This window comes from Squalius cephalus (genome assembly GCF_949319135.1).
Source record: "Squalius cephalus genome assembly, chromosome: 3".
NCBI classification, from domain to species: Eukaryota; Metazoa; Chordata; class Actinopteri; order Cypriniformes; family Leuciscidae; genus Squalius; species Squalius cephalus.
The window spans coordinates 60691166-60715789 of record NC_137124.1 but is presented as its reverse complement, the minus strand read 5'-3'; the positions used below and the strand labels follow the sequence as shown (position 1 = coordinate 60715789).

Sequence of the window (24624 nt, the reverse complement as noted above, 5' to 3'; positions counted from 1 at the left end):
CACCTGTACATTTCTAAAGAGCGTTTTTTAAGCCCAAAGTTTGGATTTGGCCGCTGAACGGTGCTCTCCTTTGACTCAAGGTCTCTCAACTGAAGTTCATGAGATCATTGGGAGTGCAAGGGCTCCTTCTACTAGGAGTTTGTACGTGGAGGGTTTTTGCCTCTTGGTGCAAATCCTGTGTTGAGGACCTGTGGTTGTTGAATTACAGCTGATTCGTCTATACTTGCATACGTAGTGTGAGCTGTCTGATGCAGACGCTGTTAGAATCGTTGCCTGTGTTGCATAGCATGGTTGTTATTTTGGGGTGGAGCAATGAACGGAGGGGTGTGTTTCTTTTTGGTAGGGGTTTGTTTGTTTGGGTGTCAATTTTAAATAACAGTATTTCTCAGAAATCGCAGAAATTACTGCCCCCTTCAAGGAACTGATTGAGAGCTTTTTCCCCTCGCATGAATCATGAAAGTACATAATATGTATGTTTGCATGGAAGACGAGTGATGAGCCTTCTGAGATGTGAACTTTTGTCCCACTCATTCTCAGAACATCCTACCAGAGATATTGGGCGAAAGCTGAAAGCAGCTCTGAAGGAGCAGCTACGGATGATTCATGAGAAGATTGAAGCCAAAAAGATCGCCAAACTAGCCCTTGCTGAGGTCCGTAGTGTTTTGGCTCAAGAGGAAGGGGAGAGACAAGCTACTCTTGCTGCTAAAAAAATCAAAGAAGAGGCAGAAGCTAAATTACAAAAGGAACAGATACAAAGAGAACAAGAGGAGAAACGATCCAAGGAGAAAGCAGAGAGGGAACGAGTGGAAAAAGAAAATCTGGCCAAAGAAAAATTGGAAAAAGAAAGACTTGAGAAAGAAAGAGCGGAAAAGGAAAGATCTGAGAAGGAAAAAGCGGAAAAAGAAAGACTGGAGAAAGAAAAATTGGAAAAAGAAAGACTGGCCAAAGAAAAGGCAGAAAAGGAAAGACTTGAGAAAGAAAAGGCAGAAAAAGAAAGATTGGCCAAAGAAAAGGCAGAAAAAGAAAGACTAGCCAAAGAAAAGGCTGAAAAAGAAAGATTGGCCAAAGAAAAGGCAGAAAAAGAAAGATTGGCCAAAGAAAAGGCAGAAAAAGAAAGATTGGCCAAAGAAAAGGCTGAAAAAGAAAGACTGGCCAAAGAAAGGGCAGAAAAAGAAAGACTTGAGAAAGAAAAGGCAGAAAAAGAAAGACTGGCCAAAGAAAAGGCAGAAAAAGAAAGACTAGCCAAAGAAAAGGCAGAAAAGGAAAGACTTGAGAAAGAAAAGGCAGAAAAAGAAAGATTGGCCAAAGAAAAGGCAGAAAAAGAAAGATTGGCCAAAGAAAAGGCAGAAAAAGAAAGACTTGAGAAAGAAAAAGCAGAAAAAGAAAGACTGGCCAAAGAAAAGGCAGAAAAAGAAAGATTGGCCAAAGAAAAGGCAGAAAAAGAAAGACTTGAGAAAGAAAAGGCAGAAAAAGAAAGACTAGCCAAAGAAAAGGCAGAAAAAGAAAGACTTGAGAAAGAAAAGGCAGAAAAGGAAAGACTTGAGAAAGAAAAGGCAGAAAAAGAAAGATTGGCCAAAGAAAAGGCAGAAAAAGAAAGACTTGAGAAAGAAAAGGCAGAAAAAGAAAGACTGGCCAAAGAAAAGGCAGAAAAAGAAAGACTGGCCAAAGAAAAGGCAGAAAAGGAAAGACTTGAGAAAGAAAAGGCAGAAAAAGAAAGATTGGCCAAAGAAAAGGCAGAAAAAGAAAGACTTGAGAAAGGAAAGGCAGAAAAGGAAAGATTGGCCAAAGAAAAGGCAGAAAAAGAAAGACTTGAGAAAGAAAAGGCAGAAAAAGAAAGACTGGCCAAAGAAAAGGCAGAAAAAGAAAGACTGGCCAAAGAAAAGGCAGAAAAGGAAAGACTTGAGAAAGAAAAGGCAGAAAAAGAAAGACTTGAGAAAGAAAAGGCAGAAAAAGAAAGATTGGCCAAAGAAAAGGCAGAAAAGGAAAGACTGGCCAAAGAAAAGGCAGAAAAAGAAAGATTGGCCAAAGAAAAGGCAGAAAAAGAAAAAATTGAGAAAGAAAAGCCAGAAAAAGAAAGACTGGCCAAAGAAAAGCCAGAAAAAGAAAGACTTGTGAAAGAAAAGTCAGAAAAGGAAAAACTTGAGAAAGAAAAGGCAGAAAAGGGAAGAAAGGAGAAAGTAGAGAAAGAAAAACTGGAGAAAGAAAGAGAGAAGGCATCAAAGGAGAAAACAGAGAGAGATGTAAAGGAGAAGAAAACGAAGGAAAGAGAAGATGTGAACAATAACAAACAAGAAACGGTGGCCAAAATAAATAAAAACGCACATGGACAAAAAGTTGATGAATCAGAAAATGAAAAAGAATCTGCGGATGAACAGAATACCAAAGAGGAGAAAATATCTACCCGTGGTTTACTTAAATCTTCAAACAAAAAAATCAGGAAATAAATAACAGTGAACGGCCAGAACTGAGAGATTTAATTCAATAAGAACTTCTAATGTATTGAGCAGGAACAGTGTTGGGAAGTAAAGAGTGAAGCGCAGTGCGACTAAAAGCAAGACGCTAATAAGCTAATAACTGGTGTGGAAATGAAACTCTACATCGCTGTTATTCTGCCGTCGCTTTAGCGGAGAGAAATAAGTCGTAACCGAAGTGTCGAGTCCGACTCGTCTCAGCCAATCCGCTCGCTCGGATTAAACGTGTAATTAAACATGAATTCTCAGATCCAGTAAGAGCTTCGGTCCAGGCTGTATTTTAGTCAGTTATATAAGTTTGTGTGCTTAATAGATTTGATTAGTGAATATAATCTGTGAATAGTACTTTGAAAAAACTATTATTACTAAAACTACTATTAAAAAGTGAATAGTACTTTGCTTAAATGCAGTTAGCTACTTTTTATCGACTAACTACTTTTCTTTTGATGGTCCCCCGATTAGGGCTTTACACGTGACTTTGTGTTTTTGGGGATCGAATCACAATCATGACTGAATTCCTCAGATCCGTTTGGTGCTGGTCTGTTAACTCCTTCCCTGCCATTGATGGGATTTTCCGGTGATCCGTGTTTCCACTGTTATATGGTAGGGGGCGCTGTTACACATCTTCTGAAAGAGTTCAGAATCCCCAGATCCAAAAACAAGCGAAGAAGAAGCAGAAACAAGCGATAGAAGCATTGCTGACGCACTTGTCAATTATAATGTGGTCATCAAACATTCAACAGCGTATAAATCACCGTTCCTGAATGAAATGTGGAACCCGTGAAGGGTTAACTACTGAAGCTTTGAGGTGTTGATGGACTCGATCGACATCATCGCTCTGAATCCCATCTGGACGAAGTCTTTGACAAAACACTGTCGCTTTTTTATGACATTACCCACATTCAAGTGTTGAATACAAAAGAATGCATGATCAAAAATGTTGGTGCTGGCTGGCAACGTTTTTTAAAAACGCTAGCAGGGAAAGAGTTGATGAATGTGTAAATGCATAATAATTTTCATAATTGCGTTTGTTACAAAACATCTAAATCCATCACTTCCCCAGACTGAGATGGATGTATATGGGCATAGAAAACTCAAATCTGTTCAGTGACTTGAAATCCTACGAAGCACCTAAAAGGACATTGTGATGGAAAAAAAATTTAGATGAGAGGAAAAAAAATATCTTTTAAAACTTTTGCGTTGCCTTGAAACTTTGCGTTCACTTGCAAATCTTGTGTTCGCTTGCGAAACTTTTGCGTTCCCTTGAAAACTTTATGTTCACTTGCAAATCTTTTGTGTTCGCTTGCGAAACTTTTGCGTTCCCTTGAAAAACTTTACGTTCGCTTGCAAATCTTTTGCGTTCCCTTGAATTTTGGCGTTCAATCGATAAAAAAAATTTGCAGGCAAACTTTGTGTTCGCTTGCAGATCTTTTGTGTTCGCTTGCGAAACTTTTGTGTTCGCTTGCGAAACGTTTGCGCTCCCTTGAAAAACTTGGTTCGCTTGCGAAACTTTTGCGCTCCCTTGAAAAACTTGGTTCGCTTGCGAAACTTTTGCGCTCCCTTGAAAAACTTTGTTCGCTCGCAAAACGTTTGTGTTCGCTTGCGAAAATTTTGTGTTCACTTGCGAAACTTTTGCGTTCTCTTGAAAAACTTTACGTTCGCTTGCAAAACTTTTGTGTTCGCTTGCGAAACGTTTGCGTTCCCTTGAAAAACTGTTCGCTTATAAAACTTTTGCGTTCCCTTGAAAATCTTTGTTCGCTTGCAAAACTTTTGCGTTCGCTTGCGAATCTTTTGCGTTCCCTTGAAAAACTTTACGTTCGCTTGCAAAAATTTTGTGTTCGCTTGCGAAACTTTTGCGTTCCCTTGAAAAACTTTGTTCGCTTATAAAACTTTTGCGTTCCCTTGAAAATCTTTGTTTGCTTGCGAAACTTTTGTGTTCCCTTGAAAAACTTTACGTTCGCTTGCAAATATTTTGTTCGCTTGCAAAACTTTTGCGTTCCCTTGAAAAACTTTACGTTCGCTTGCAAAACTTTTGCGTTCGCTTGCGAATCTTTTGCGTTCGCTTGCAAATCTTTTGCGTTCCTTTGAGAATCTTGGCGTTCGCTCTGAAAAAAAAAATGCAGGCAAACACACAGTTTCTTAGTGGAAGTAAAACATTTCACAAAAGAACTCAAAAACATTGACATATAATTTTTCCTCCCATCGTATTTGTTCCATCACCTCGTCCCTTCAGGCGCTCTGTAAGATCCTGTCATAATAGGAGTTTTGAAATTGCACTTGAATCTAAAAGATCATATTTCAATAAGTTTTTTCTTCATTTGTTCCTGAATGTGTTCATGCTCACTCTTTTCTCATGAATACAGGTTTTGTATATAAGTGTGACTTGTGTGGCATTCACTGTGCAGCGATTAGTGATTAGTGCGCGGTTTTAAACATTGTGTGTCCAATAATGTGTAAAACACGAATGTTGTTTCATGTGCCTGAAGTTCAGAACCTCAACCAGATGCAAGAACGGAGAGGAGACTAAATTATTATTACTCTCTTTTCACACTGACAGCTTCTCTCAGTCACTGTTGAAGAATTACTTTCACAATGACAGTCTGTCCTAAAGTCTAGTTATACTTGTGTGCGGTGTGAACACAGTCTCTAATGCAGAACACATCAGATCAGCTTCAGTTCTGCTTTTCCTGAGCGAATGAAAGCATGAAGCTGCAGTTACACTGAGGATCAAGTGTTTAACATTTACTTTCATTCATGAAGTGGCGAGTGTATTTATAACCTGCTTTCTTCTAACTTTATTTTCAACTAAATTTGCAGATCAGAAATTGTCTGCTAAATTGTATGCATTTTTTTTTTACTTATAGTTGTTTTATTTATATGTTTACAGGTTTTTTTCATCCACTATAGTGAGATATTGATCCTATCAGCTGAAGTGCTTTGGTGAACAACCATTTATTGTTGTGTGAAACATTTAACTGTTTTAATCGTGTAATACCAATCATATTTGGCATGTTTTTAGCTGTTGAATTTGTAGTGTGTAATTTCTTCACCACTTGGGGCACCGAGATATGATATCACACCAGATATGTTTCTGGGGAAAACAAAAGCGTGTGCTGAATCTCTCTCACATCTGCCACTGTTTCACGTCTGACTGCTTCAACACAGCAATGCTTTGCAACGTTTGAGAGAAATAAACCTGCGAATGACTGAATTATAGGGCATATTTACGTGGGATAGGAGAAAGTACTTCTCATCATTTTAATGTATTTATTGAAATGGTTTATTAAGTGTTCAGTGAAACTAAGCTGTGGTTAAATATTCTGAGAAAGTATCAAGGTAAATGCCTCCAATAAATGTGAATATTTCTCTTATTTAAAATATACTTGATCTGTTTGAAACATGGTCTGGTTTACTCCTTTGTGTGTGTGTGTGTGTGTGTGTGTGTGTGTGTGTGTGTGTGTGTGTGTGTGTGTGTGTGTGTGTGTGTGTGTGTGTGTGTGTGTGTGTGTGGATAAAGCCCTGACTTTCTTCTCCCAGTTCTTTTTTTTCAAAATTAATTGTGAAATTCTCTTCCACACAAAATTAATTGTACGAAATGCACATTTTATGTAAAAATTAAATACTCAGATAACCAATTTCTTTCAGTACAAGCTCGATCCCGATGCTGTATCCCAAAGTTGACCATCCATTCTGAGAAGGAATTAAACCTAATGTCTAATTTTCATTATTTGATTGGGCTTCTTAACACCGTATCCTAACCAGACACGCCGTGACACGTGATAAAAGGCGTCTTTTTCCATATTAATCCGAGTTTTTGTCATAACCGGCTGCGGAAGCCATACTCGATGACTTTATTTTAGAAACGGTTTCTATTTCTGCGACGTCGCGGCTGGAACAACTTTAAAGTATGACGATGATAATCTCAGGTACTGTTTATGGGCTTTATTTAATGTTAAAGTCCCCCTGTAGTCAATAATGTTATCCCCTAAAACTCATCTTTGATCACCAAAATGACAAAAAAATTCTTCATGCCTTAAAATATCTTGAATGTAACTCGACACCCTTGCCTCATTTAGTATGCGTGGTTCTATGAATATGCAAATGAGCCCCGCCTCCACTCACTCACTCAGCTCAGAGATCCACTGGTTGACGATCACACGTTGATCTGATTGGTTACAAGGTAGTTTGTGACGTCAGAAACACCAGCGATTTCAAAGCGTGTTTTTGAGACTGTCTTTGGTTCACTGCAGTTTTAAGGAGGAAATACTCAGCAATGGTGTCGACTTATGAATTTACACATGCTTTGTCTTAAAGCACATTAAAAAAACCACATAGACACATAAACAACATTAAACGCTGGATTTTCAAAAGCTTTAAATGCATCTAATGTGAGTTTGAATGTCATTTTGCGTGACCTTTATAGCCATACTGAAAGTGACAATGGATAATTCATGAATTAAAGGAAACAGGAACATTCAAACTGTGAACAAGTGAATTGAGACTCCACCCACATGCTCCTCTGATTGGCTGTGATCTTTGATTGATCTTTGATAGGATACAGTGTAAGGTAGTTTTTGTATTGTCTGATTTTACTCAACGTTCACACAGGTCTGACTGAGAAGCCTGTTACGCTGACATCAAGCAAGAACGCCTTCGAAGAACAAGGTAAGGAAGACGACGGTGAAGACTGTTATTCACAGACTAGGGCATATTCTCAACGTGTCATGTATTACCCAGTCCAGTGCAAACAGGACACGAGCAAACCATTACAAATAGCATAATATACTGTTAACTCCCAGAGCGTCAGAAATGAAAGAAACCAGAAGGATTTGCTCTCCATGCATATAAAGATTTGAATGGTTTGACTTTGTTCACACAAAAAGGTATATTAGCCATTATGGCCCAGATCCAGTAAGTCAGATTGTATTTGTTGAGTTGACGTGCACATTTTTAGTTGAGAAACAAGTTTGAAAAAGTGTTGTTTTTTTTATTAGAAAGGTGGATAAATTGTGTAGATAAACATAGAAAAGAGATGTACCCTTGTTAGGGCTTATAAGAACAAGAATTGTGATTATATATCACACACGGTTGTGAAGTTATTAGCTAAATCATAGCACCCCATTGCAACAGATATTCACAAAACTTGGAACATGCAGTCGTTTTCACACAATGTACAAATATATCCACTTTTGTAATGGTAGGCCATTCACATTTAATGTTATTAATCAGTGAAATGTGATGGGCGTCTGCAGTCATATTGGAGGATATTTTCTCATTCACTGATATGGTGGAACTTCAGTGGTAGTGCCCCCTATAGGGAGCTTTTATTATGCTTATGTCTTTTGCTACACTTCAATGAATGAAAATTATTTTGATAACTGGTAACTGTGTGCAAAATATGCTGGAGATTAGACCAACGGCCTTGGAGGAGTTCGAAAAAGGTTTTCAGAAGATTAAAAGTGGCGTAAAAGGTTATAGATGGTAAAGAATTCAGGCCCAGTTGCATAAACTTGGCCACTATGTTAGATCTCTACGTGTCTTAAGAATGAGTTTGATCAACTAGCAGTGAGACTAGTCAGAGGTAATCATCAGTCTTACTTTTCCTATTCAAATTAGACGGATCTACTTTTTTATGCAACTCTTTAAAAAGTTAAAACCAGTCTTGAAGAAAAAAAGCTGTTAAGACTAGTCTAAGTCGTTCATGCAACCAGCCACAGATATTCAATCCTTGACTAAATCCCTACAGAATGTAATTCACACCACAGAGGAAAACTCAGCTCAAAATGCACCGTGACGGCTCCAGAGTGACTTTCCAAAATTGTCTTATAGCGCCACCTAGTGTCGGATAGATGTGTGTCTGGAGTCTCTACGATTTACTCTCTGATACCCATTCACTTTTATGGCTTACTTTAATCAGCACTAACTCAGTAGAAGCAGTTATCGGAGCCAAGCATGTTCATGGCAGAAATGTAAACTGATTTAAGGGCACTGAAGGAATCAGGAGAGAGAATTTTCTTATTACAGCATCACCCTATGGCTGATTGTCACCAAATTTAAAACGCAACTTAATCTAGACACCTTCTACATATCTGCCAAATTTCATAATGTTTGGCCTATTAGATTTGACGTTATAAGCTGCTGAAATGTGATTTCTGACTGCCATGTTTGTTCATATAGCGCCCCCTATTGACTGAATCTCATGCAACTTGATGTGTGTCTTTACAGTGTTCTTTAGTTCATGCATCAACTGTCTTTGATTAAAACTTTCTCAAGTTTGAACGTTGTGTTTAGGAGATAAAGGTCATTTCATGAAAAATGAGTTACGCCAGACCAATGAATTCCCTTATATCTTTGCACCCAGCTAGAGATGGTGCTGGCGAAAGTTATCAAGAGGTGTTTGACACACGTTGCAGCAATGTTTGGCTGTGTCAAAAACCTCTTGATAACTTTCGCCAGCACCATCTCAAGCTGCTATGTGTTAAATCTAAAGAAGATGCTCTCCCAGTGTTCGCAAGTGGAGCTGTAAAATGCAAGACTTGCTTAATTCCCTTCTCTTTAATGTGTTGATGATTACTGGAAGAACTGTGCAAATGTTTAGACCCGCTCTGAACGTCCACTCATATTCCCCTTTTCAGATTTATCAGAAGAACAGTAAACTAGGGATGCACGATATATCATCCACCATATCGGTATCGGCCGATATATGTTCAGTTTTAATGTTATCCGTATTGGCCCAATAAGAAAATGTGTCCGATATATTAAAGCTGATAAATAATGTATTATTTCCCTCAGCTGAGACGCTTCAGATGCGACTGTTCAACATGATGGGTTTGAGTTGATTGAAATATGATTGGAATCACTTCAAAAAAGGAAAATACTGTAAAGTCCAACATGTGTCATATCGGCTACATAAAACTATAATGAGAACCTCATTATGATTGTGTGTTTGAGATGTGGGTTTTAATGGTGAGGCTCTCAAAATTAAATAAAAATTTAGATTTAGATTTATCGGCCAATATATCGGTTAGTGCCTTTCAGATATAACGAATTATCGGTTATCGGTATTTTCATAAATGCCATGGAGACACCTTTATGGTTTTTAATATACAGTTTTAATATACAGAAGTATGAATGTTGTCATTTGTTGCATTTCAGAGTCACATGGTTCTGGTGAAAACAAAGGTAAGAGAAATATTTCATTACTCATGTATTATTTATGTATTTATTTTTTTATGCTAAATCATATGTGTCCTGTGAAGACTCTCCTCATGAATCTCCACCCAACGCTGAGCCTGAGACTGTGGAGAAGTCGTCCTCCACTCCCGAATCACCGCCTGAGACGGCAGGATCCACGGACGAGCCGGCGCTGGAGTCCGGCGGAGAGAGAGAGGGTTTGTTGAGCAGGGTTGATGCTGTTAACCCGAACCCAAACTTCAGGATTCACTTGGCCAAAAATGTTAATTGTTTTAATTTTGTTTTTGTATAATTGCATTAATATTAAACTTTTTTTTTAAGGCGAGACACGGCAGGCAAAAACATTGTGTTTTATTTTTACTGGTCAATTTTGAAATTTGTCTTCAATAACATGTCTTCTTTCAGACTTGTGGTGAAAGAAAGTCCGAAATACACGTTTAGGTCTTTATTTTACTACACTGTGTCTGTTTGCGTCTGTAGATTTCTCATAAATTCAACAAAAGTTGGCGTTGATAATCATTGATCTGCGATCGCTGTCTGCTCCCTGTCATCACACACACCGTTAGAAAGATCTCTCTCTCCTGTACAATGCTGTCGGATCCAAATATGGTCATTTCCTTTTTATCAGCAGCCAATCGTGAAAGTAAAAGGGCTGAATGCGCAATCTCATTGGCTGATGATAAATCTTTAAAGCCCGTTTTCTCAAAATGACTTTTCTCTCCTAAATCTCCACTTCAGTCGCACCGATATACACCAAACTCTCCAGTCTTGCACATAGTTATATTATGAAGACATTTACAGAGGGATTTGTAAATATATTATTCCTAGCCGGATTTATATAACATTTTATTCCAAAAAACATGGTGAAAATCTTTTTTTTAAGGCTATTGACAGTATATTCTGATTTACAGGATAACAAAAGTAGATATCCATAAATCCCTCTGTAATTTTTTCCCCATCTAATATGTGAACACAATGAAAAAATAATTTTTAACCTGGCTTTATCCAATACTCAGATTTCGTTTTTTAAAATATATGCAAATTAGCGCATATTTAATTAGACAATGCCTAATTTGCATATTTAAACATTAAATTACAGAAAACTTGTAATACATTTTTTTCTCATCTTAATGTAGGTAATCAACTGGGAAAGTTTCATAGTGATATCTGCTATTTAAAGATTTGACCCTATTCACCTGTAGTGTCTCGCCTTAAAATTTTATTTAAAAAAGTTTAATTATCAGTTAATTTTTCAAATTGATTTAAATTGACAAAATTAAATTGCACATAAGGCAGTTTTATGTCTTATTAATAACAGAAATGTTTCTACTCCCATTTGTTAATGCAATAAAAACATTTAAACTAAGGCTGTAATAATTTGTTCTCGAGACGAATCTGCTTTGAATAGACACTCATTGTGAAAAATTACACACTACATTTTATTAAGTTGTTTTCAATGAAATCTAATGCTGTGGTGATTATTTACAGCCAAAACGAAGAAACCAAAACTTCTTAATAAATTTGACAAAACAATCAAATCTGAGATCAGCGCTGCAGAGAAATTACGCAAGAAGGTAACGACGTAAACAACACCGGCAGAGTAAATGTTTCTGTTAAACTTGTCGAGCGTATAATAGAGTCTGTCTTTTTTTCAGGGCAGAGTTGAGGAATCTCTCCGAGCTTTTGAAGCTCTTGTCCAGAAATTCCCACACAGTCCGAGGTGCCGATACGGGAAAGCCCAGGTAACACATTAGCATGACGGTTAACATTAGCTGTGTTTCCATCCAAAGCTGTGAATTTCACTTATGTGCAAAATTGTAATATCGCATAAAACATTTGTGAATAAATCAGCTTTCCATTCCATGGGCCCCTATCTCGCACCCAGCGCAACTGACTTTGTACAGCGACGCATGTGTCATTCCTATTTCTCACCCGCGCACAGCGGACTTTTCCCTCCACAGATGCACGTCGGTAAATTAGGGAATGAACTTGCGCTCCCGGGGGCGGTTCAGGGAAAAGAGGAGGCGTGTTCCGGCACAAACGTTCCCTGGTGCTATTTTGCAGTTTCAGAAAACAATTCCACCACTGACCAGGAGAAACCTCGTCTAAAGTCAGTGGCGCGTTATTCAGAGGCTATTTTAAGGGCGCATGCTTGGCCATAATGTAGCGTGTGCACAACACACACACACTTTGCTTCTCTCATCTACACACAGACGCAGCAGTTCTCATTTTTGCAAACCATACATAATTACAAGGAAAAATATTCCACATGAGGGAAATCATTGTTGTGTCCATGAAGATGTGAAAAATAGGCATAAATCTAGCTTACACATTTACCCAAATTATCATACGCCTGTTTAACCGAAGCTAATCTGGGTGTGTTTCTCCATCCCCAATGTCACTTCTCTGTGTTTTACGGCCCTGACGAGAACGCCGGTCTCCTCGGCTGTGAACCGCTCCTGGCAAATCCGCCGTTATAATAGCGATCCGCCATGGAACAAGCGCGTCTGCTCTTAAAGGGAATGTGAGATGTCGCTCTGATTGGTTTATTTCACGTTACGCCCAAACCACACCTATGAGTAATGAAGCGATTCAGACCAACACATTTTAGATTTGCGCCGGAGACCCGCCCACAAAGTTACTTGTGTTTCACATTTGATACTTGCGTTTCAGATCGTTAAAATACGGCCCCATGTGTTCAAGAGAACAAAATCGGCATTTCATGGGAAACTGGTCCAAATATCAGAAATAAACTGTAAGTTTCTGCAGTCGGGCTCTTTTCCCTCCATCATAAACGAGTGTGTCTCGAGCGTCAGACGAAACACAGTAAACGCTGTCATGTTCTCTGGCGTTCGGATGCTGGCGTTCGGGAACACACTCGTGTGTGAGAGACGCTCCTGGAGGGAATTAAACCAGATCATTCTGATCACACACTTCGACTCCGGCGTTTCAGAAACACCAAACCAACATTAGAGACGCTGCGACGCCATTGGTCCGCTGGTTACTCCAGTTATCCAATCACAGCCGACGCTGAGCCAAAGTCATATGAGGTTTTGAGGGATTTATTCAGTAAATGTGTTTCCATCTGAGATTATGCGCATGTTGTGTCACCAGATAAAAAAATCTGAGTAGTGTGTGTGTTTCTGAGTAGTGTGTTGTGTGTGCAGGCTGAGGATGATTCTGCAGAAAAGCGCAGTAACGAGATATGTGTGTGTGTGTGTGTGCAGGCTGAGGATGACTCTGCAGAGAAGAAGCGCAGTAGTCAAGTCATCTTCATTTATATAGCGCTTTTAACAATGTAGATTGCTTCAAAGCAGCTTTACAGAGATAAACGTATAATTTAAGGTAACAGAGATTGTTTTGGCTTTATAGCAGAGTTAAAGGGGGGGTGAAATGCTATTTCATGCATACTGAGTTTTTTACACTGGTAAAGAGTTGGATTCCCATGCTAAACATGGACAAAGTTTCAAAAACTAAGTTGTACGTTTGAAGGAGTATTTCTGTGCCAAAAATACTCCTTCCGGTTTGTCACAAAGACTCGGTACAGTCTATCTTTCTGTTAAAAATTTAATAAAACAAAAGACTTTTTGGAGATATGAAGGATGCAATATTACTCTATAGGTACTCAAGATTAACAGGAGATTGAGTGAACATGAGCATTTCACCCCCCCTTTAAGTTATTTCCATCTAAAGTTAGTTTTGATTGATTTTGCTTCCGTCGCAACGATCATTTGTTATTAAATTAGGGGCCGCTAAGACGACTCCATTCTCTCTACACAGACTTTAAACGCAAACCTGTGAGAAACGCTGATGGCGTCACATGCGCATTTAGAATGGGTTCTATAGTTATGTGCGTTTGAATATACGCAGGTTTGGAATTCCCTACAAGCCAAGCCTAAACAAAGTACTTGTCTTTCCTTATAAATTTTGATAAAGAATTTTATTTTATTTTGTTGCTTTGGGGTAGGAACGCGAAACGAATTTTCCCGACAACGCCTTATCTGTAGAGTGGTATTGGGATCCTCCAGAGGGAGAGACTAGTTGGCACTTCAGCACTGCGTTGTCATCGGGTCCAGGCACGAGTAACGAGATGTGTGTGTGTGCACGAGTAACGAGATGTGTGTGTGTGTGTGTGTGTGTGCAGGCTGAGGATGACTCTGCAGAGAAGAAGCGCAGTAACGAGATGCTCCTGAAGGCTGTGAACACGTACAGGGAAGCGGCGGATCTCCCAGACGCTCCTCCTGATCTGGTCAAGGCGGCGCTGAAGAGACGAGCCGAGAGACAGCAGTTCCTGGGTACTTCACTGTCACTGTGGTCCAGTTACAGACCAGTTAGTGGAGGCCTGATGTACTGGTCCAGTTACAGACCAGTTAGTGGAGGCCGATGTACTGGCCCAGTTACAGACCAGTTAGTGGAGGTCCGATGTACTGGCCCAGTTACAGACCAGTTAGTGGAGACCGATGTACTGGTTCAGTTACAGACCAGTTAGTGGAGGCCGATGTACTGGTTCAGTTACAGACCAGTTAGTGGAGGCCCGATGTACTGGCCCAGTTACAGACCAGTTAGTGGAGACCGATGTACTGGTTCAGTTACAGACCAGTTAGTGGAGGCCCGATGTACTGGCCCAGTTACAGACCAGTTAGTGGAGGCCGATGTACTGGTTCAGTTACAGACCAGTTAGTGGAGGCCCGATGTACTGGCCCAGTTACAGACCAGTTAGTGGAGGCCCGATGTACTGGTTCAGTTACAGACCAGTTAGTGGAGGCCGATGTACTGGTTCAGTTACAGACCAGTTAGTGGAGACCGATGTACTGGCCCAGTTACAGACCAGTTAGTGGAGGCCCGATGTCCTCACAGGGAAGTCCGACACGAGCCAGCTGCGGTTTACTGTTACTGGGCAGAACTGTTGTGGAGAAAAACATTTATTTCATAAGGTTTTTTTTTTTTTTTGGTTTTTTTCTTCCACTTACAATTCTTTTACTGTAATGAAAAGTAGGATTTTTTTTATTTTTTTTTTTATTTTTTTTTATTTTTTTATTTTTTTTTAAATTAAAAATCTAAAGGATAAACAATACAGATGTATTTTTACAGCCATATGTGATCATATTTACCAGGGGTGCCAATGATTTTGTCCACAACTGTGAATATGTGCTGCGAGACTACAACAATGACAGCGGTGGGAAAACAGCAGTTCAGAAAGCATCAGATCATAATGTCACGTTTATTTATACAGCACTTTACACAATAGACAGATTTACAGTATTAGACATGAACAACAGTGGAAGTGTCTCTCCAGTGTGTTCATGCTTGCACTGGCATCTGACCTCGACGGGCTGAACAGGAGAAATCAACCAGAGAAGATTTACACCTCGAAGTAGGCGGAGCCTCAGAGCCACACCCACTTATCACATCATCATCACCACACGGACCAATGGGAGTTCAGAGCTAGTTTTGATAAGCTGTTGATAAATGATTTTGTTTGACATGACGTCACACCAGTTTGTTCTTCGGTTTCGCTTGAGGTACGTCGAGGTCGTAATAGTGGCGCTCGCCTTAGCAAGATTTTTCAGGACCCTTGAACGGACAGTCATCGTCCAGCCATCAGTTACTCACGTCATTCCAAACCCTTAAAAGTGACATATTATGCATCTATATAAATATAAATCTATGGTGTCCCCATAATTTAAGCTCATAATTCCAGATCATTTATTATAGCTTGTCAAATTTGCCCCTTTTTGGGTGTGAGCAAAAACACACCGTTCATGTGTGTGTCCCTTTAAATGCAAATTAGCTTTAGCTCCGCCTCCGTTCAGAAGACGGTCGAACACAAAGGAAGATATTTCTGATGAAACCTGAGCGATCTGTCCCTGCACTGAACGGCTGTCGTGTTCCTGTCCAGGTCGTACACGAGGATCTTTAGCGACGTTGGAGAGGCTAGTTCAGATCTTCCCAGAAGACATCAGCTTGAAGAACGACCTGGGCGTGGCACATCTGCTCCTGGGGGACAACAAGAGTGCCAAACGCGTGTACGAGGAGGTCAGAGGTCACTGTAATGTTATTAAGTCTCGCGATGTGATCAGTGCTTTACTAACTTCCTCCTCTCTGAAACTCCTCGTCAGGTTCTAGCGGCGGCTCCACATGATGGCTTTGCTAAAGTGCATTATGGGTTCATTCTGAAATCTGAGAACAAGATTGCGGAGAGCATACCGTACCTGAGGGTAATGCTAACGTCATGCCCAGAAATACGCAAACACATCGTCGCTGTCGCTAAACCTCGTATCTCCAGAAACGCTACTTTTCAGGAAGTGGAGAAAACAGTATTTTGTTAAGAAAGTGAGTGAAGAAAACACTGTTCTCACTCAGACAAGCAGTTCTTTATTTACCATTGCATTGCAAACAAGCAGAAACGCTGCAAAATGTGGGCGGAGTTATGAGGTTTGACTGACAGTCTGAGGAGCCAATGGAGTTACGAGGTTCAGTCACATGCTCTTTTTAATACTTTTCATCGGTTAGAGATTTGCAAAACCCAGAGACGGATGTAAAAGGTGATTACTAGTAATGATTTATGAAAAAGAAAATGAAAACAGCGAAATATGGAGATAAGAGGTTTCCGCCCGACAGCGACAGTTTATACAAACATGTTCTTCACAAATATTTTCTACATTTTGTGTGTGTGTGTGTGTTTGTATGTGTGTGGGTGTATGTATGCGTGTATATGTGTGTGTGTGAATGAATGTGTGTCTGTGTATATTTATGTGTGCGCGTGTGCATGCGTGTGTGTGTGCATGAATGTTTGTCTGTGTATATTTATGTGCGTGTGTTTGTGTGTGTCCGTGTGCGTGTATATGTGTGTATTTATGTGTGTGTGTTGTTGTGTGTGTGTGTGTGTGTGTGTGTGTATTTATGTGTGTGTGTGTGTGTGTATTTATGTGTATGTGTGCGCGTGCGTGTGTGTGTGTGTGTGTGTGTGCGGGTGTGTGTGTGTGTGTGCGTGTGTGTGTATGTGCGTGTGTGTGTATATATGTGTGTGTGTGTGTGTGTGTGGGTGTGTGCGTGCGTGTGCGTGCGTGCGTGTGCGTGTGTGTGAATGTGTGTATGTGCGTGTGTGTGTGTGTGTGTGTGTGTGTGTAGGAGGGTTTAGAGTCCGGAGAGCCAGGAACTGATGACGGGAGGTTTTACTTTCATCTCGGAGACGCTTTACAGAGAACGGGAGACGAGAGTGTAAGATGAAAGTGAAGTTAATCGGAGCGAGTTTGATCCTCCAGTCGTTGTATCTGGTGTATGTTGATGTGTGTGTGTGTGTGTGTGTGTATGTGTGTGTGTTCAGGCGTACGAGTGGTACGAGACGGGGCACCGGCGGGGTCACTTCGCCTCAGTGTGGCAGAGATCACTGTATAACGTCCCGGGACTCAGAGCTCAACCCTGGTGGACGCCGGAAGACACCGGATACACAGATCTCGTCAAGGTCACATGACACCGTCAAACTCAATCAGCCAATCACTCACTGAGCTCAGGTCACATGACACCGCTCAAACTCAATCAGCCAATCACTCGCTGAGCTCAGGTCACATGACACCGTCAAACTCAATCAGCCAATCACTCGCTGAGCTCAGGTCACATGACACCAGTCAAACTCAATCAGCCAATCACTCGCTGAGCTCAGGTCACATGACACCGCTCAAACTCAATCAGCCAATCACTCGCTGAGCTCAGGTCACATGACACCAGTCAAACTCAATCAGCCAGTCACTCGCTGAGCTCAGGTCACATGACACCGTCAAACTCAATCAGCCAATCACTCACTGAGCTCAGGTCACATGACACCAGTCAAACTCAATCAGCCAGTCACTCGCTGAGCTCAGGTCACATGACACCGTCAAACTCAATCAGCCAATCACTCACTGAGCTCAGGTCACATGACACCGCTCAAACTCAATCAGCCAATCACTCACTGAGCTCAGGTCACATGACACCGCTCAAACTCAATCAGCCAGTCACTCGCTGAGCTCAGGTCACATGACACCGGTCAAACTCAATCAGCCAGTCACTCGCTGAGCTCAGGTCACATGACACCGGTCAAACTCAATCAGCCAATCACTCGCTGAGCTCAGGTCACATGACACCGGTCAAACTCAATCAGCCAGTCACTCGCTGAGCTCAGGTCACATGACACCGGTCAAACTCAATCAGCCAATCACTCGCTGAGCTCAGGTCACATGACACCGGTCAAACTCAATCAGCCAATCACTCGCTGAGCTCAGGTCACTTCTGTTGAAGATTAGCAGATCGTCAGAAAAACATTTATTGTGAATTTAAGCGCATGTACGAGGTAATGATGATGTGAAAGTTTGAGAAAGACTAATTTATATAAGTTTACAAAGAGCTCAAAAGAAAACACGTAAGCTGAGTCATTTTAAAAGCTTGTTTTTATATGTATATTTATATTAATTTAAATGCAAGAGTGTGATATTGTGTATATGAATTAAAAATAATTATAAATCATGTAATGTAAATATATTAAATAATTAGCAGCAAAAGCTGAGGAATTCTCACTCTGTTTCTCAGTCTTTCACTGCTTGAATTTACAGCGAGAAAAAAAAGGGGCGTGGCTTTATTGCATCATGTGACTTTGCTCGCAGCTGATTGGTCCAGTTTGGGTTTGTGATCTCTAACCCAGAATAAAACCTGCTAAAATCGAATCCACCTTCTTGAGCGCGGAAAAAGTTTCCGAAAAGAGTTTTTCATTTAAGTTAGCATTATTTGAGTTTGTCAGAAAGGCCTTTATATCCTCTACTGGTTAATGTTTATTTGACCTCACGTGTCATAACCAAACTTGACCCGTAGTATTCATCATCACTATGACAATTTATATGCTTTTTTTCACAGTGTTTATGATTGGAACATATACTGTAATTACAGTGTAACCTCTGTGTGTGTGTGTCTCTCTGCTTATGTGTGTGTATGTGTCTCTCCTGTGTTCATTTGTGTGTTTGCAGGTGTTGGAACGAAACTGGTTGACCATTCGAGCTGAAGCGCTGTCAGTGTTGGACGGAGACAGCGGACAGTTTCTGCCAGAAGATGAAAATCTGAGAGAGAAAGGAGACTGGGGACAGTTTACACTCTGGCAGCAGGGTAATATATAATATATATATATATATATATATATATACAAACATACATTATTACTATATAATATGAACATTTAGCCTACATTTACCAACAAATTCCAGATATAATTACACTGGATTTAAATCCATCCTAGGGGTGGCGATATGACACAACATGAGTACGATATATCCAACAATATAGTTATTTTTGCTTTAAATGAGGTTTTTATCATATCAAAATATTTGATACCATATATTTTGAGAAATTGGACAAATTCTGATAGATTTCATAATTCTCGCCACCAATTTCAATATCACAAAAAAAACCTAATAACATTAAACAAACCTCTCAAGCTTACATGAAAAAACAGTGATAAAATAAGAACAAAGAAACTAATTACAAGGAATAGGACAAAAAAACTACAAAAGAACAAAGACACAAATGAAATCAACCGACCTGAAAAACTACGAGCACTAGAAATGAGAAGTACTACATAACTGTATAAACTGTACAAAAAACACTGCATAGTCTTCACCATGTACATTAAAATATGTTGATTCTTATGAAAGCTTCTGAAGTTATTCAGTCGAGAGCAGTGAGTGATTCTCTCTTCAACATTAATGACAGACGGCAGCAGGTTTATTAGGCTACTGTCACTTTAAGAGCGAATGCACTGATCTGATATACTGATACACGTGTGCTTTCTTTTTCTCCTCTTTACATTCACTTATGACATAACCTACTGTGTTTACGTGGATACTCACAAAGATGGGCATTTTCATAAGTGTGTGTATTTAACCGTTCAAGCCCAATAAGGTGTGTGTGTCGCTCAGAAAGCACACGTTTATACTGAAATTAGTTATTTCGCTATTTGTTGCACTTTAAACGGCAAGGCTTAAACGTGCATTAAATTAATAAGAAATGTATATAAACGCAGTCAGTTAGGGATTAAACAGACATCTGATATGTCATAATAGAGCAGTGCATGAGTGTGAATATGATCATCAATAATAATCAAACAGCTGATGAGAGAAATCACTGCGACACATTCAGATACTGAAAGCACTCTTTGTTTATTGCTTGTAATGTGTTTCTTTGTTCCTCTTTATTATTTACTATTTCCTTGTACGTTTTGAATACATTTTAATTGTGTGTATTTAACTGTTTAAGCCACATATGTACTACGTTTACTCTTATTAATCTGTTATTAAGGTTATTAGGCTGCTGTCACTTTAAGAGCGAATGCACTGATCTAATATACTGATACACATGTGCTTTCTTTCTCTCCTCTTTACATTCACTGATGAGATAACCCACTGTGTTTACAGGAATACTCACTAAGATGGACATGTTGACACATAAGTGTGTGTATTTAACCGATTAAGCCACATAATATGTACGTTTACTCTTTCTCAGGTCGAAAGACTGCTTCGGCATGTCGCAGTGTTCCTAAAACCTGTGCTTTGCTGGAACGTTACCCAGAAGCCACTGGCTGCAAAAGAGGACAGGTAAATCCGCAGAAATCAATTACTCTTCTTTTTTACAGTGCTCGTTTCTCACAAAGACAAACTGTTGCCTACTAATATAAATCCAGGAAATGTTCTCTTCCTCTTTTAGATCAAGTTTTCAGTGATGCGACCTGGAACTCATGTGTGGCCACACACTGGACCCACGAACTGTCGTCTGCGAATGCATCTCGGCCTCATCATTCCTCCTTCGGGCTGCAGGATCCGCTGTACAAACCAGACCAGGTCAGCTTTACACACTCATTAACACTGTAAAAACCAGACCAGGTCAGATTTACACACTCATTAACACCGGACAAACCAGACCAGGTCAGCTTTACACACTCATTAACACTGTACACACCAGACCAGGTCAGCTTTACACACTCATTAACACTGTACAAACCAGACCAGGTCAGCTTTACACACTCATTAACACTGTAAAAACCAGACCAGGTCAGATTTACACACTCATTAACACTGTACAAACCAGACCAGGTCAGCTTTACACACTCATTAACACTGTACAAACCAGACCAGGTCAGCTTTACACACTCATTAACACTGGACAAACCAGACCAGGTCAGCTTTACACACTCATTAACACTGGACAAACCAGACCAGGTCAGCTTTACACACTCATTAACACTGGACAAACCAGACCAGGTCAGCTTTACACACTCATTAACACTGTACAAACCAGACCAGGTCAGCTTTACACACTCATTAACACTGTACACACCAGACCAGGTCAGCTTTACACACTCATTAACACTGTACAAACCAGACCAGGTCAGCTTTACACACTCATTAACACTGGACAAACCAGACCAGGTCAGCTTTACACACTCATTAACACTGGACAAACCAGACCAGGTCAGCTTTACACACTCATTAACACTGTACACACCAGACCAGGTCAGCTTTACACACTCATTAACACTGTACAAACCAGACCAGGTCAGCTTTACACACTCATTAACACTGGACAAACCAGACCAGGTCAGCTTTACACACTCATTAACACTTTACAAACCAGACCAGGTCAGCTTTACACACTCATTAACACTGTACAAACCAGACCAGGTCAGCTTTACACACTCATTAACACTGCACAAACCAGACCAGGTCAGCTTTACACACTCATTAACACTGTACAAACCAGACCAGGTCAGCTTTACACACTCATTAACACTGTACAAACCAGACCAGGTCAGCTTTACACACTCATTAACACTTTACAAACCAGACCAGGTCAGCTTTACACACTCATTAACACTGTACAAACCAGACCAGGTCAGCTTTACACACTCATTAACACTGTACAAACCAGACCAGGTCAGCTTTACACACTCATTAACACTGTACAAACCAGACCAGGTCAGCTTTACACACTCATTAACACTGGACAAACCAGACCAGGTCAGCTTTACACACTCATTAACACTTTACAAACCAGACCAGGTCAGCTTTACACACTCATTAACACTGTACAAACCAGACCAGGTCAGCTTTACACACTCATTAACACTGTACAAACCAGACCAGGTCAGCTTTACACACTCATTAACACTGTACAAACCAGACCAGGTCAGCTTTACACACTCATTAACACTGTACAAACCAGACCAGGTCAGCTTTACACACTCATTAACACTGTACACACCAGACCAGGTCAGCTTTACACACTCATTAACGCTTTACACACTCATTAACACTGTACACACCAGACCAGGTCAGCTTTACACACTCATTAACACTGTACACACCAGACCAGGTCAGCTTTACACACTCATTAACACTGGACACACCAGACCAGGTCAGCTTTACACACTCATTAACACTGTACACACCAGACCAGGTCATCTTTACACACTCATTAACACTGTACAAACCAGACCAGGTCAGCTTTACACACTCATTAACACTGTACACACCAGACCAGGTCAGCTTTACACACTCATTAACACTGTACACACCAGACCAGGTCATCTTTACACACTCATTAACACTGTACAAACCAGACCAGGTCAGCTTTACACACTCATTAACACTGTACACACCAGACCAGGTCAGCTTTACACACTTATTAACACCGGACAAACCAGACCAGGTCAGCTTTACACACTCATTAACACTGTACACACCAGACCAGGTCAGCTTTACACACTCATTAACACTGGACAAACCAGACCAGGTCAGCTTTACACAATCATTAACACTGGACAAACCAGACCAGGTCAGCTTTACACACTCATTAACACTGGACAAACCAGACCAGGTCAGCTTTACACACTCATTAACACTGTACACACCAGACCAGGTCAGCTTTACACACTCATTAACACTGTACACACCAGACCAGGTCAGCTTTACACACTCATTAACACTGTACAAACCAGACCAGGTCAGCTTTACACAATCATTAACACTGGACAAACCAGACCAGGTCAGCTTTACACACTCATTAACACTGGACAAACCAGACCAGGTCAGCTTTACACACTCATTAACACTGGACACACCAGACCAGGTCAGCTTTACACAATCATTAACACTGGACAAACCAGACCAGGTCAGCTTTACACACTCATTAACACTGTACAAACCAGACCAGGTCAGCTTTACACACTCATTAACACTGTACAAACCAGACCAGGTCAGCTTTACACAATCATTAACACTGTACACACCAGACCAGGTCAGCTTTACACACTCATTAACACTGGACAAACCAGACCAGGTCAGCTTTACACACTCATTAACACTGTACACACCAGACCAGGTCAGCTTTACACAATCATTAACACTGGACAAACCAGACCAGGTCAGCTTTACACACTCATTAACACTGTACACACCAGACCAGGTCAGCTTTACACACTCATTAACACTGGACAAACCAGACCAGGTCAGCTTTACACACTCATTAACACTGTACACACCAGACCAGGTCAGCTTTACACACTCATTAACACTGTACAAACCAGACCAGGTCAGCTTTACACACTCATTAACACTGTACAAACCAGACCAGGTCAGCTTTACACACTCATTAACACTGTACACACCAGACCAGGTCAGCTTTACACACTCATTAACACTGTACAAACCAGACCAGGTCAGCTTTACACACTCATTAACACCGGACAAACCAGACCAGGTCAGCTTTACACACTCATTAACACTACAAACCAGACCAGGTCAGCTTTACACACTCATTAACACTACAAACCAGACCAAGTCAGCTTTACACACTCATTAACACTGTACAAACCAGACCAGGTCAGCTTTACACACTCATTAACACTGTACAGACCAGACCAGGTCAGCTTTACACACTCATTAACACTGTACAAACCAGACCAGGTCAGCTTTACACACTCATTAACACTGTACAGACCAGACCAGGTCAGCTTTACACACTCATTAACACTTTACAAACCAGACCAGGTCAGCTTTACACACTCATTAACACTGTACAAACCAGACCAGGTCAGATTTACACACTCATTAACACTGTACAAACCAGACCAGGTCAGCTTTACACACTCATTAACACTGTACACACCAGACCAGGTCAGCTTTACACACTCATTAACACTGTACAGACCAGACCAGGTCAGCTTTACACACTCATTAACACTGGACAAACCAGACCAGGCCAGCTTTACACACTCATTAACACTGTACACACCAGACCAGGTCAGCTTTACACACTCATTAACACTGTACAAACCAGACCAGGTCAGCTTTACACACTCATTAACACTGTACAAACCAGACCAGGTCAGATTTACACACTCATTAACACTGTACAAACCAGACCAGGTCAGCTTTACACACTCATTAACACTGTACACACCAGACCAGGTCAGCTTTACACACTCATTAACACTGTACACACCAGACCAGGTCAGCTTTACACACTCATTAACACTGGACAAACCAGACCAGGCCAGCTTTACACACTCATTAACACTGTACACACCAGACCAGGTCAGATTTACACACTCATTAACACTGTACAAACCAGACCAGGTCAGCTTTACACACTCATTAACACTGTACAAACCAGACCAGGTCAGATTTACACACTCATTAACACTGTACAAACCAGACCAGGTCAGCTTTACACACTCATTAACACTGTACACACCAGACCAGGTCAGCTTTACACACTCATTAACACTGTACAGACCAGACCAGGTCAGCTTTACACACTCATTAACACTGTACACACCAGACCAGGTCAGCTTTACACACTCATTAACACTGTACAAACCAGACCAGGTCAGCTTTACACACTCATTAACACTGTACAGACCAGACCAGGTCAGCTTTAC

The 24624-nt window shown here is 40.6% G+C and overlaps 2 protein-coding genes across 6 annotated transcripts in view; both read left to right on the top strand.

The window, feature by feature from the left end:
* The window catches only part of sdcbp (syndecan binding protein (syntenin)), a 261455-nt gene that overhangs the window by 43902 nt on the left and 192929 nt on the right, over positions 1-24624 (top strand). The window lies entirely within an intron of this gene.
* The window catches only part of unm_hu7910 (un-named hu7910), a 78205-nt gene that overhangs the window by 31356 nt on the left and 22225 nt on the right, over positions 1-24624 (top strand). For 4 of the 5 annotated variants that reach the window (XM_079864987.1, XM_079864985.1, XM_079864986.1 and 1 more), the window contains one exon: positions 538-5869. In XM_079864987.1, coding sequence (XP_079721113.1) covers positions 538-2444 — 1907 coding nt within the window. In that variant the 3' untranslated portion in view covers positions 2445-5869. Of the gene's footprint in view, positions 1-537; positions 5870-7079; positions 7137-9626; positions 9654-9730; positions 9863-11153; positions 11240-11320; positions 11408-13809; positions 13961-15564; positions 15702-15784; positions 15884-16796; positions 16887-16992; positions 17131-18661; positions 18798-20189; positions 20282-20390; positions 20525-24624 lie in introns of those variants that run through there. The other variant, XM_079864988.1, reaches the window with a different exon arrangement.